Genomic DNA, 13,381 nt, shown 5'->3' with positions numbered 1-13,381 from the left:
AGGAGTTTGTGGAGTTGATGGAGACTTTGGCAGGTAAATTCAACTATTTGAGAGTCGTTTCTTTTTGCTAGTATATATGTTTATTGCCATTTTTTGTCTGCTCGCGTTAGTGTAGGTGTTCAAAGTTGATTGAGCTTTTTTTGTGTATGAATCGATCTGAAATTTCCGCTATGAGGTTGTCGCCTTTTAATTTTTCATGCACAAAGTTTATTTTTGACAGTTCAATGCCGCCAAGTTTCATTTAAATTGGATAATTTGCTTTTTGGTTCCATCAAGTTTAAATTTAAAGAGAAGTTTGTGGCATCAAAGTGTCAAAAATAAATTTGTGGCAAAGGTGACAACTATATGGCACCAAAGTGCAAATTATCCTAATCCTAATTCATTGATAAGTCCGTACTTAAATGATTCACTAATGGATAAATTATTTAATTTTTTGGACCGTTCATTCTCCTACATTCTAGATAGTTTTCATCCTTCAATCACATAATCTATAATCATATGTAACCGTATCGTGTTCTCCTTTTCTTTTTCAGATAAAGAAGAAGAAAACTACTACCGTGTTCCTTTTAAATAAGTGCACAGTATAATATAAATTGTAAAGTTTTAGATTAACTATATCAAATATGTTCTAATTGAAGCCTTACCGTGCTGTTATGATAGCTGGTATGTGTTCATATGTTTTGGGTTACCCCTTGGCTGGGAACAGTGTCATGACTCATACAAACCTATTATTTTAATTATTGTCAAGCAAGTTGATCTGCTCATAGCAGATATTTTGCTTCTGGTGGAAAAGAAAAACTAAATATTTTAGACTTCATATCTGCGTATGATATAAATGATAACAAAATTTCTTTCCTAATATACTGCCAATTTAATTTGTAATATTAGGTTATGGGTTCGCTATCAAAGATATTGTCGATCCAGTTGACATATTGAAATTATTTGTTGAAAAGTCTGACCCAGATATGGCTTTAAGGTATGGCCATCCTTAACAGTCTTTTCTCTGTCCTTTATTATCGTTATTGTTCATGACCCAGATTAGTGTTTGGCTAAAACCAATAAGATGTGGAGTGGAGTCATGTGGACACATATAAGTATCATATGTCGTTGCAGGCAAATTCTGTTGGACAAAACAAAAAATTATGGGATACAAGAACATAGTTTTACGTGATTCTTTCTGATGAACCAAATCATAGATTTATTTTACTACATCTTGTTTTGTGTTTGCATAACTATTAAAGCTTAAAATAATGGACAAAGGTAATATTATGTATATAATGGTTGCCAAAAGTCCTTGCTTTTATTGATTTAAAGTACATATCTATGGATTTAAAGTGCATAACCATGTTAGCAATGAGTACACCGTCCAAATCTTGGGAGAGAGAAATGTACTACATAACTCGGAGTAAAACCCCTTCTACTGTTGTTGCAAAATTTAGAACCTGGAGACAGCATACAAGTCTAACCTGAATCTGACTCCCCATAAACCTAGGTCTCTAGATACACCCTTACATAATAGATCTGCACCTGGATAACTAACAATAGGCAGTCTTACAGGGCTTTGTGTTACTATGAGTCCATTAGTATGGTGGTAGCTGCTTTAAGAATTAATGATTTGTGATATGTAGGACACTTCCCTAACCAAAATAAGCCATATCATATACATCTGAACACAATCTATATGCCAACGTGTCGAACACTCACAAATGTTTACGTTATTGTTCAACCTTAAAATATGTGCATTCCCCTTTTTTTAATAAAAGCTAACTGTTGCATAGATCATTTTACTAAAATTAGGTTCTTTCCTGTATGGATAAAAACCAATAGATATACTTATATGAGTTAAACAAGCATAACAATAATGCTAGGAAATAAAAAATTTTAATAATTGCCATGTCTATATGCTAATGTAATACTCATGTCCATGCCTCTAAATCATAGCTTGTGGTACTATTCATGATGTGGTTTTTCTTAGGCTTAAGAATACACCACTTGTATGTGGGCCATGTGGCTCTTGTCTTGTGAATGTTTTGCCATCCCTTATCCACTCACAGCGTGTCTACCTTGCCAAAGCTTTTGTTTAGTAACAGGCCATAATATGTTGCTATATTAAACCATTAGTAATTCGGTTTTTCTGACTTACAGGTAAAAAAGGATATTGATGAACTATTCTATGAATTTTAGGTATGCAAGTATTTTTCCACATTCGCAACTTCTGTTCTGTTCCATTATAGAAGAATTTGGAAAGAAACGAGACATGGCTTCTGCTATGAGAGCCTATGAAACCTCCAAAGAAAAGTCTGGTGGTTTCAACATGTTTGCATGCCGAAGCATAATTGATGTATGTGGTCTTTGTGGAGACTTTTTGAAATCCAGGAGTGTTTTTCAGGTACTTTCTGGATGCCTTTCTGTAAAGTGATAGATAGGATGTTCTCCCGTAAGAGTTTAGTTTCTGTGTGGGTGGGACTGTGTGTGGAGGGAGTATATAAAACAACTTGTAAGGATATCTATGTAAACATGGAACAGCGCTGTAAAAAGGGGTCTGAAATGAGGCTTCTCCTTCCCCTCTTTTTGTTTAGAAAATTTTGAGTTTTCTCTTTTATTCAAATGGCCAGAAAATAGATTGATATAGTCCATTAAATAAATCATGGACAAGGAAGGATTCGTGTAACAACACTAAATTGGGACAAGTCTTGATGGTTATGCATGCTAATATTATCACCTAATAGGATCATGGACAAGAAAGGATTCATGTATGTTTGTACTTATTTTCTTTGAAGTGATTCTTACGATTGTTTCTACATTGATTTCTGATGCAGGAGTTACTTGATCAGAAGATCACTCCAAATGTATACGTTTTCAACAGCCTCATGAATGTGAATTCTCATGACTTGAGCTACACCTTGCATGTTTACAAGGATATGCAAGTAATATTATCAACTTGTTTCTATTGTTACTTTTTATATGTAGGTAGAACTGAATAATTTTCATTAAATATTTCTCAATGCAAACAAAAAACTCCATCTGACACTTCTTCCCAAGCACTTTGTTTTTGTATCTGACATGCCTCACTTCCAATCAATTGATGTTTTTGCTTATTGACTTACGTGATATTGCTAGTCGAATATTAGTTTTCTAGTTCAAAATGTGATTATGCAAGTAATTTCTTGTTGCTAACCTCTTGTTCATGTAACTGTCCAGAACCTAGGTGTGCCGATGGATGTGACATCTTATAATGTACTTTTGAAAGCATGTTGTAATGCCCAAAGAGTTGATTTAGCACAAGATATTTACAAGGAAATAAAGCATATGGCATCCAAAGGAGATCTTCAATTGGATGTAATCACATACAGTACAATGATAAAGGTTTGTTTCCATGCTAAGTTGCTGAAATTTGAAAATCTTAACACAAATGTATCCATCATTCTGTCACAACTTTATTTTCTATTTCCCTTTTTATCCTTGCTTTTAACTATAATGTTCTTCAATTTATCTTTATGTTTATTTTCTTTCTTTGAAATATTAGGTGTTTGCTGATGCGAAAATGTTGCAAATGGCTCTGAACATAAAGGAAGACATGCTTTTAGCTGACGTGAGCCCGAATATGATTACTTGGTCATCCTTGATCAGTGCTTGTGCTAATGCTGGTTTATCGGATCGTGCCATTCAAATGTTTGAAGAAATGCTTATGGCTGGCTGTGAACCTAATGCTCAATGTTGCAACATTCTTCTTGATGCTTGTGTTAAGTCATGTCAGTATGACAGAGCATTTAGATTTTTCTATTCCTGGAAAACGAATGGGATTCAGATTTTGAATGCAACTAATGGTGAGATATACAGTATGGACCTCATATTAGCTTTAATAGACTACATCCGTCTTAAAAAGATTCTCAAATTTTCAGGGGTTGCTAAAGTGGTACCTTTCAAACCAACAGTCGCTACATTTAACATTTTGATGAAGGCTTGTGGTACTGATTATTACCGTGCGAAAGCTGTGATGGAGGATATGAAAGCAATGGGCCTTTCTCCTAATCACATTAGCTGGTCTATTCTAGTTGATATCTGTGGAACTTCTCAAAATACGAAGGGTGCTATGGAGGTTAGTCTGAGTTTGCTATTCATTTTATGGAATTGGGAAGATCTCATGCAGTACCTTTAACATTTTATGTTTTATTGATGTTATAAATTCTAATTTTGTCCTTTTATAGATTTATTAGCCTTTTGATGTTTATGGTTACCGTGGTCTGCTTCTTTGCACACTTCTTTGCACATTTGCTTCGATTGCTTCTGGCAATGTGTGCTGCAACTATGACTATCTGCTAAGGTCAGAGCTGGCCAACATACAAACAACATGATGTTGCCATTGACAAGGATGACATATGCCTTTCTGTTTTCTTTTTCTTTTTCTTTTTCTTTTTTGTTTATTTGTTTTTGCTGACAAGCTTGATGACCTTGTTTGTCATTTGTTAATTCTTTTGAGCATCATCTTCATCCTGGCATGTAAGTTCTTATTGCATGCAGACGTGTTGGCATGTACTGCATTCTCAACGGTTCTACATTGCACCCATGATATGTTTGGTTGTTAAACATGTTTGTGATGTCTCTCTCTTAGCCTGCATGATATGCATCTTCTCTTTCCTATGGGTGCTTTCACTTTATAATATTTTCAGTGACTTTTCCCCCATAGGCTTAATAATTACAAAGCAACAAGAGATATAATGCTTTTAGTGACTTCTAACTAATTGGCACTATAAAGCAACAAGAGATATAATGCTTTTAGTGACTTCTAACTAATTGGCACTTTAATCTCTTACTCCTTTAGATTCTTTTTTGTCTGGAATTGCTGAAGTTTTCTTGTGTACATTCCTTGATGAGATTAGTAGATTTTGGTGGAAGAAACAGTACCTTGGTGGAGCTTTGAATAAATTTTTTTCTTCTATCTGCACTGTACAATTATTCTGAATTAATTAAGAATATGTTGGGTATGCTTTCATATTTTTCATGTTATCTAAGATGAGAATTTTCTGAATTAGGCTTTATTGTTATGCCTCTATCTGTAGTTGTCTTAAGAGTGCTATTTTTACTATCTCAAGGTTCCCCTTCCCCTATGTTAACTGTTCTAGTTGCATCTTGCTCTTAGCCTATTAGCTTTTTGCAGATTATATTATGTATATTGTGTGGTTTAGTTTAGTCATCATACTTCGCAAAAGAGAATGTCTTCCAAGTTGATTTATATCATTTAGCTGACATTGCTTGGAGAAGTTTATAATTAGTATCCCTTTTCTAGTGCAGGCATTCAGAAGTATGCGAGGTGTTGGAGTTAAGCTTGATGTGGTTGCGTATACAACAGCAATCAAGGTTGGACATTAGTCATCTGCTGAAGTCTGAAGTGCTCATAACTTGGCTCGGTGACTATGAATGTTTGCTAGATTAGTATTTCAGCATGTATTCCCGATCTGTAGAGAACCAGAATACCCTTCATAGTTTAACGACTTAATTTGTGTGCACATGTACATAAGTTATTTTTTGTGTGCAAAGTGCTTTCAACCTTTTCATAGTTTTATGACTTCATTCGGACCTGACAATGACATCAAAAAATTAAGTTACTACTTACTAGTCTAATAATAACTTTATTTGTGAAAACGCTGGCATTGATATGATTCCACACCAGAAAGCAAGCTATTGCTTTGCAATATAAACGTAGAAATTCTAAAAAATGTTTTGGTGATTGAAAATGGAACTCTGATCGAATTTCTTTTGCAACAAATGTGTGGAATTTTTACTCTTCTTTTAAGTCCTTTTAGGAGGATAGGGTAACTCCTGTAATTCTCATTAATGATTTAATAAAACAAAATAAACTTATATTGCAATTCTTTTATTGGCAGGCATGTGTTGAGAATAAAAAACTGAAGATGGCATTCTCTTTATTTGAAGAGATGAAAAGATATCGACTACAACCCAATTTGGCGAGTACCTTTCTATTATTTACTAGTGATTCCTTAAGTCGGTGCTTTTAGTCCATCTGCTTAATTATATTTTGCAATTTATTATTTAGAATATTGTATCCTGGGTTTTGGTACCTTCAATTATAATCGCTGTCCTTTTTAATATTTATTTTATTTTGCAAATCATTAATTTGTTCAAGCCTCTCATTAACTATTGTGGTGGCAGCTTGACATACATACATGGAACAATTTCTATCACATGACTACTTTCATTTGGGCCAATTGAAATTAAGTTTTCAGAGTGCCTATTTGTATATACATGCGCATGCATGCACACAAATCAGAGTCGTGTGCTTCCCTGTTTGCAGATCAAACCCATATGAAGGGACACAGCTCTTATATTGTATTTTACATTTATCATTATTGAAATGTTTTCCTTTTCCAACATGGCAGTATAATAACTAGAATACCTTAATTGGATGGATGTTTATGAAGTATTGTAAACTCATAATTTCAGGAACTCATAATTTCAGGTGACATATAACACTCTTTTAAGAGCTCGTAGGAGGTATGGTTCGCTGCTCGAAGTCCAGCAGTGCTTGTCGATATACCAAGAAATGCGGAAAGCAGGGTACGCATAGTCCTTCCAGAAGCTTCTATCATTCCTCCATGTAGATTATGGTCTTTCTTCCTATTCTGTTACGTAAAGTGAAAAGACTTTGTTGACTTTAAATGCAGACACCACCATTGAACAGTGAATCTTTAACAACCCTTAAATGTTCATTGTAAACTTTATATTACTATTAGGTGGTGATGCGAAACGGGGGAGGGGGTCTATCGGAATCAGCGATCTAATTTAAACAACGCGCACCGTTTTGCCAAAATTCATAATATTCGGTAGAAAATTAATTTAAAAACAATTAATGTGACAGATGGATTTTAATAAGATTTGCATCGACAGTCATAAACAATCCCAATCTCGAATAATTTAATTGCAATATTCATTATCATTGCACAAGTTTTACAATCAATATCAAGTTTTAACAATCACATGTTCAGTTTCTCTCAACTCACAATTATACTTTAAACAGTGAATATATGATAAGAGTTTAGAGATGTATTATTCATGCAATTAACTAACAAAATAAAATCAATAGAAAAATAAGGGACGAAAGAAAACGAAACATTCGTCGGTCTGAACAGACTCGACGTGAGAGACCTCTGGAGGTGGGGCGACAATAACGGTGAACTGAACGACGACGACGAGGTGGAGATCTGACGACGACGAGTGCGACGGTGTTGAACTGATGACGACGTGGTGACGAATCTGAACGACGAAGGTGGCGGCGATTCTGAGCAGCGACTAGAGTGACGGCGTCAGTAAGGTTGACGGGACGATAGCGATGTGATGATTTGTGGTAAGCGGCTGTGGCAGTGGTAGTATTGCTCTGGTGGGGAATTTTGCCAAACAGTTGGTGTACATGAAGGCGGCAGTTGCTGGGAAAGGAGGCTCGGTGACAGTGGGAGTAGGGCGGCTGCTTGGGAGGAGATGATGGCGCTGGTGGTGCGGAGGTGGAGATCAGAGACGAGCTGAGTGTGGATCTGGTGGTTGCAGGGAAGAGGAGGGTTTGACTGATTGTTGATGTGGGGAAGACGAGGGAATGCTTGGCGACTGGAGGAAGAGGACACAGGGAATGGCCTAGGGTTTCACACCCGAGGCCTAGGTTTCACACCCAAGGCTTCACACCAGATTTTAGCTAATGCAATTTTTCATTCAATAATTCATTTTATTTTCAATAGTCTCATACAACCTTATTTATAAAAGAAATTACGTGCACACAACGTGCAATAAAAATAGAAACAAACAACAATCCTTCAAATCACTCAACTAAAATTAAACTAAATTTCAAATTTTAAATTTTAAATTTTAAATTTTAAATTTTAAATTTTAAATTTCAAATTTTAAATTTCAAATTTTAAATTTCAAATTTTAGATTTCAAAATTCAAAATTTAAAAATATATCAACTAATCAAATATTGTCATTTCTTGTCCTCATTAGGTGGACTTCATCCTTCTACGTTTCCGTGTTCATCATAACATAGTTTAATATTTTAGATACATCGCACCTCCTTGCATTGACTTCTATGAACATATTATTACTTGTCTTTATACTAATTCAACAAAGTAGTGAAAAAAGTTTTGATGCTCTTGCAGTCAAACTGTGACAAAGGAGTTGGATTGCACGTAGTTCTTTTAAACTAATCCCAAATACCAACATACATGGCTCCTTTTCTTTCTAGTCATATGATTTTGTCTTCTAGGATAAAGTTGCAATTTACTCGTTATTCTTTTTGTGGGAAATATGGGGAAGTTATTTTCAGCGAAGAGCATTTGGATCAACAGACACCAACAAAGCCTTTATCCCAATTTGTGCTACATGAATCCTATTATTCCAATCACTTCTGTTAAGGGTTATCTCCTCCATTAAGTTAATCACTGATTTTTTTCAGATCAAGTTCTCTTTGGTCTGCTTCTAATCCTCCTTGCTGCACTAGTTATAAACATATCACTTCTTCTAACTGGTGTATTTAGTGTGTCCTTCACTTTATATTGCTAAACCAACTCATTCCATTTTTCTCATTTATCCTTAATAGGAGCATCCTCTTAACTTCCTGCTAATGCACTCATTTATTTTATCATATTGCATATGTTTATCCATTCATCCATCATAACGTTCATGTTTATGCTAGTCATTTTTTGGACATGTTTTTTAACTGTGTAACACTGTCATACATAAAGTATTTGGCTTCAGTGAAGGAACATCACCTAGTGTTCTTGCGGGCTTGGTTATGATGGCTTCAGGACTACCTCTAATGACTTTTTAATGATTAATCCTTCACTCTCTTTGGATGTTAAAAGTAAACAAGTAGAACTATCTTGCAAGCATTTTAGTATTACCCTGAATTTGTTTGGTATTGGCTCCTCCATGCCTCGATTAGCTTTCATAGACTCCTATTTGGGAATGCAGAGAAGGTTTTTCCCTGCAAAGGGCACTTGGATCAAGTTGATAAAAAGATCACCTAGTGATCTTGACATGGCCATCAAGCTATTGTTAAGCATTTTAGAAGGACGAGGCCCTTTTAGCTATGTTTGATCCTTGGTTGTTTGACTTTGAACTCCATGACCAATAATATATGGCAAGTCTCTATCTTGTCTATGCTTTCTTCTTTCCCCATCCATGGACTTGGCATCAATTTATTATCATGCTCACATCATGCTGTAAGCTCTATGCTGCCCAGCTGGCCTCACTCTTGTTGGAAAAGGCTTTAAATGATTATAATGATGAACATTTGGTTTTTCCGAGTGGTGGAAGGTTAATAGTTCTTGGATTTTGATTTTCCTTGCTACATCTGTACTCCTGAAACTTTGGTATTAATGAGCTGCAAGTGCTCCACTTAAATATTTCCACCTCTATTAATAGTTTACTTTCATATAGAAACATCACGTGTTTGTGAAGTTATTTTCAAATTCTCGACAGAATTTTTATATCTGTGAATTTTCTCATAATACTAACTAAATTACTAATTTGATCTTTATATTCAATTGCAGATACAGTGCCAATGACTATTATCTCAAAGAATTACTTGAGGAATGGTGTGAAGGAGTTATACGCAATGATCAAGATCGAGCCCTCACTGGTATCCCCAAAAAGCATAAGATATTTTACTCCAAGAAGCATCATGGTCTACTACTTGAAAAAGTGGCAGACTACTTGCAAAAGGATGTTGGTGACAATCATGCTATTGATATTAGGGGCCTTACCAAGGTATTTCATAAACTTCAAATGTACTATGCATGAAACGTAAAGCTTATTACATGCTCATAACCAACTTAGAAGATCCAAGTCACGCAATATATGGAATCTCCCTAAGTTACTTCATTGAGCTAATTGGCATGTGAGATCATGACAAGATAGTTGTTGCCTGTAACTGAGAGCGTTTTGGGCGGGTGCAAAGCAGTTTTGGTAAGGATGAAATTTGCTGCAAAGTCAATCAATAGAGTGAAACATACAGAAGCAGAGAACTACTAGTGGAACTCCTGCAATACACTCTAGAGAATTTATTCTCTCCTCTTGTGGCCTTGTTTTTTTCCCCTGATGGTTTGTTGTGTTTTTCTTTAATAATTTTCTTTATTGCATGCAAGAGTGTATGCGGTTTTTTAATTATTTTTTGTTGTTTCGGTTTGGGGAGATGGGGTGGTAGGGGTCCTAGAGTTAGATCGTGGATTTGCAATTTTATAAACTAGAGTCCCATCTTCTTCTGTCGCTGGTTAATCTTTATGCCTTACGTATGGCTTGTAATCCACCTATTGTGAATCCATTAAATGGATGAAAGAATTTTTTTGGCTATATTTATTCTATATCCAGTTTTAATCCTTCATACTCCATATTGGCAGGTTGAGGCTCGGATCGTTGTTCTTTCAGTTTTGTGGAAAATCAGAGATAATTATCGCACGGGTAAGCACAATTCCTCTGTTACTAACACCTGTGGCATGAGGAGGATAGTTAGAGAGAACAACTCCTTTGTATAAAATTTGAAATGAGTACATGAATGGATTTCCATGACATGAGAACTGTGAAATGTAGGTGTTAGTTCCCAGTTGCATATTAACTTCTTACTCTATTTCCTATCTGGGCTATAACAAAATCCGATGCAATATCCTATGGTATCTTATATTAGTTTGTGTAATAGTTGAATCACCTTACCAAGCAAATGTCAGCAGTCACAGGCTTTATTGCCAATAATGTACCAAAAGAAATACCCAGCCAGAGAAGAAATTATATCATAATTACATAACCCAGATTGATATCTCCATTTGGTATATTAATTCTCCCGGGATGACTTTAGATGCTATTAAGTTATATCTATAATCTGCAGATGTATACCTTCTAGTCTAGCTTCCCACATTAACCCCTCGGAGTAGACCTGTTATTATCGCTGACTATTGCCGTGATAAGCAATGCGACCTTTCTGCTTCTACTGTGAACACTAAAATCTGAGATTGGTTGTCATCGAAAGCCTGGGGGTGTTCACCAATGGAACTTCATGTTGAAATTGCCCTATATGGGGGATGACAAAAAATTACTGTCGTATGTGTGGCCAAAGTGATGTCACCATTTGACCCAATACCAAATTTCTGGTGAAGGAAGCTATGGAAAAGAAATCAATTGATATAACCAACCACGCTTCAAGGATGCATAAGAGGGAGTAGAAGGTGATGACCATAATCTTCGCTTCAAGGAATTGCATTCATCTTTCAGGAATGATTTAAGCCAGAGAACCAAATGAAAGTATATCTCTATGCACTCAGAACCTAGAATTGTTGAGGCAAAAGATGCAAAAATGCCTGTATAGCCATGGTCCATGTGTTCTCTGTTAGATTTCATGTTCTGTTAATCCATCGATGTTATTGAATTTCTGGTTCATTTCCTCTTTTCGTGTGACTTTACTCAAATTGTCCTTTTCAGCAAGAAAGATTGTTCAAGAAGATATGATCATCATGGCAGGAGCTGGGAAAGAAATGATGGGGTCAGCTAACCATGAGCTCGAGGTGCAACTTGCAATTGTTAAAGTTCTCCAAGATGAACTGGGCCTTGAAGTCATTGCCGGTCATGGGAGTGGGGGTGGGAATCGTGTACCTGGCCTTGATGATGTAAATAATTCTGATGGTGTCGAAAAAATTCAGCTGCTGAATGATTATAGACATGTGGTTAGAAGGCCACAAGAGTTAGGAGTATTGAAAGTCTCTAGGAAATCATTATGTAATTGGCTACAGAAAAGGGAAGGCACTTGAAGACACTAATCATGCTACAGTTATTAAGAAGTAGCATCTTCGGTTGATTCTATTTCCTTCCTTTTTTTGTTCTTGTATTTGATATCAGTTCTTTGAGCAGTCTTGAGTCCCCTTGATCTCAAGGGACTGCTCATGTTGCATAGTTTGCTCATGTTGCGTAAAAAGTTGTATGTATATCCTTCATTGTACATTGTTTCGGATCTTCAGTGTATTAAAGGAGAAATCTACCTTGCATTCAATAAAATTGATGGGTATTGTTTGTCAGGTATTCATGCTTCTGATTATTACATGCCTACAAATTATAGAGATGCGAGTATGCTTTTTGCACCTTGCATAGGAATAATATCATTGGCAGCTTGTATAGATGATGGGAAAGGGTGCAATCAATAACAGAGTCAACTTTCAACCTCTTTGCTGCTACGGAATAGGTAAGGCACGCAGAAGATCTCATAGTTACCTCTTTTTTTTTTTTAAATGTGTGTGGGTAATCCTAATAGTTACTAAGTAGCATCTTCAATTATTTCCTCCCTGTACTGTCTTGTATTTCATATCAGTCGTTTGAGCAAGTCTTGAATCCCCTTTATAAAGGTCAGCTCATTTTGCTTGAAAAGTTGTGTTTCTACAATATTTCAGGTCTTTTTATCATTGCATTAAAGGATAATGCCTACCTTGAGTTCAGGTTATCTGACCTCATGTTGCTTGACAAGTTAATGTGTGTTTCTACATCAGGTCCTTGTTAGTGCATAAAAGGAGAAACCTACTTTGAATGCAAATTACTTAAAATTTACCTACAAGTTAAGAGGTACAAGGCGTAGAAACGATATGCTTTCAATAGAGCAGCTCCCGGATCAATTTGTACATACTAGGGGGAAAGGTGCAAATCATAAAACTCACTCATCTACTTTGCTCTCAATACTAATATGAGGAGAGACCAAACTTTTGGTCTAACTTTTTTGAGTATCTATACAACCTCAATAGACATGGTTTATAGAGCATTAGAGCATTCACCGTCACTGTGGAGATGCAGGATTGAAATTTCGGTTTTTAAAATACTAAATTCGACAATAAAACAACACATGAAGCTCGTGCTCCCACCAAAAATAACCAGAGTATGTATCTTTCAAGCACTTTACATACAAGTACTCCGCGGAAAAAGGCCGTAAATAAAACATAAGGGCCAACACAATGTCTGCTTGCTTTTTAGTGCTTCAGAGACTAAATGCTTGCTTCAGTGAATTGAGCTTGCTTTTCGTGGTTACAATAGGAACCTGCTCCTGTAGGCAAAGCAACGAGAAGTAATCAAGAGAATAATTTTAAGTAACAAATTCCCATTTTAAGTAACAAATTCCCCGCTGCATTTATCTTAAGTATCAGGCAAAAGGTCTGGGGATAATATGCTCGAAAAATGACCTATCCATCAGCAATACACCAGTAAATAAGGAGTGTGGCGCATATCATATCCAACGACAACCAAAATGTAACGAATGCAAATACTGAAAATTTTTATTTTACTAGAAAGGAACTTTAAATCAACATCTGAAGAAAGAGTATAATACAGCTAGATCATAACTTTAGTTGCTAG

General features: G+C 35.7%; 2 protein-coding genes across 7 annotated transcripts in view; one reads left to right on the top strand and one right to left on the bottom strand.

Annotated features, from left to right (window-relative positions):
* Positions 1-12,063, top strand: LOC109848940 (pentatricopeptide repeat-containing protein At5g02830, chloroplastic). 5 transcript variants are annotated; one of them, XM_020418673.1, is made up of 13 exons: positions 7-33; positions 889-976; positions 2,185-2,389; positions 2,820-2,927; positions 3,202-3,366; positions 3,527-3,827; positions 3,903-4,099; positions 5,293-5,358; positions 5,886-5,966; positions 6,479-6,576; positions 9,556-9,772; positions 10,402-10,462; positions 11,474-12,063. In XM_020418673.1, exons 1-13 carry the CDS (start codon positions 18-20, stop codon positions 11,797-11,799), a joined length of 1,929 nt encoding a protein of 642 aa, XP_020274262.1. In that variant the 5' UTR covers positions 7-17; the 3' UTR covers positions 11,800-12,063. The 5 variants fall into 5 exon arrangements, with proteins under 5 accessions (XP_020274264.1, XP_020274262.1, XP_020274261.1 ...); XM_020418672.1 differs by having other exon boundaries at positions 3,527-4,099; XM_020418675.1 differs by lacking the exon at positions 889-976 and having other exon boundaries at positions 1-33; positions 2,146-2,389; positions 3,527-4,099.
* Positions 12,721-13,381, bottom strand: part of LOC109846584 (DNA topoisomerase 6 subunit A3) — an 8,612-nt gene continuing 7,951 nt past the window's right edge. The window contains exon 3 of one of the 2 annotated variants that reach the window (XM_020415835.1): positions 12,721-13,067. The gene's annotated coding sequence lies outside the window, so the exon portion shown is untranslated. Of the gene's footprint in view, positions 13,074-13,381 lie in introns of both variants that reach the window. The other variant, XM_020415834.1, reaches the window with a different exon arrangement.

This window comes from Asparagus officinalis, chromosome 7, assembly GCF_001876935.1.
Source record: "Asparagus officinalis chromosome 7, Aspof.V1, whole genome shotgun sequence".
NCBI lineage: Eukaryota > Viridiplantae > Streptophyta > Magnoliopsida > Asparagales > Asparagaceae > Asparagus > Asparagus officinalis.
This window is presented reverse-complemented; position numbering and strand designations above follow the sequence as displayed.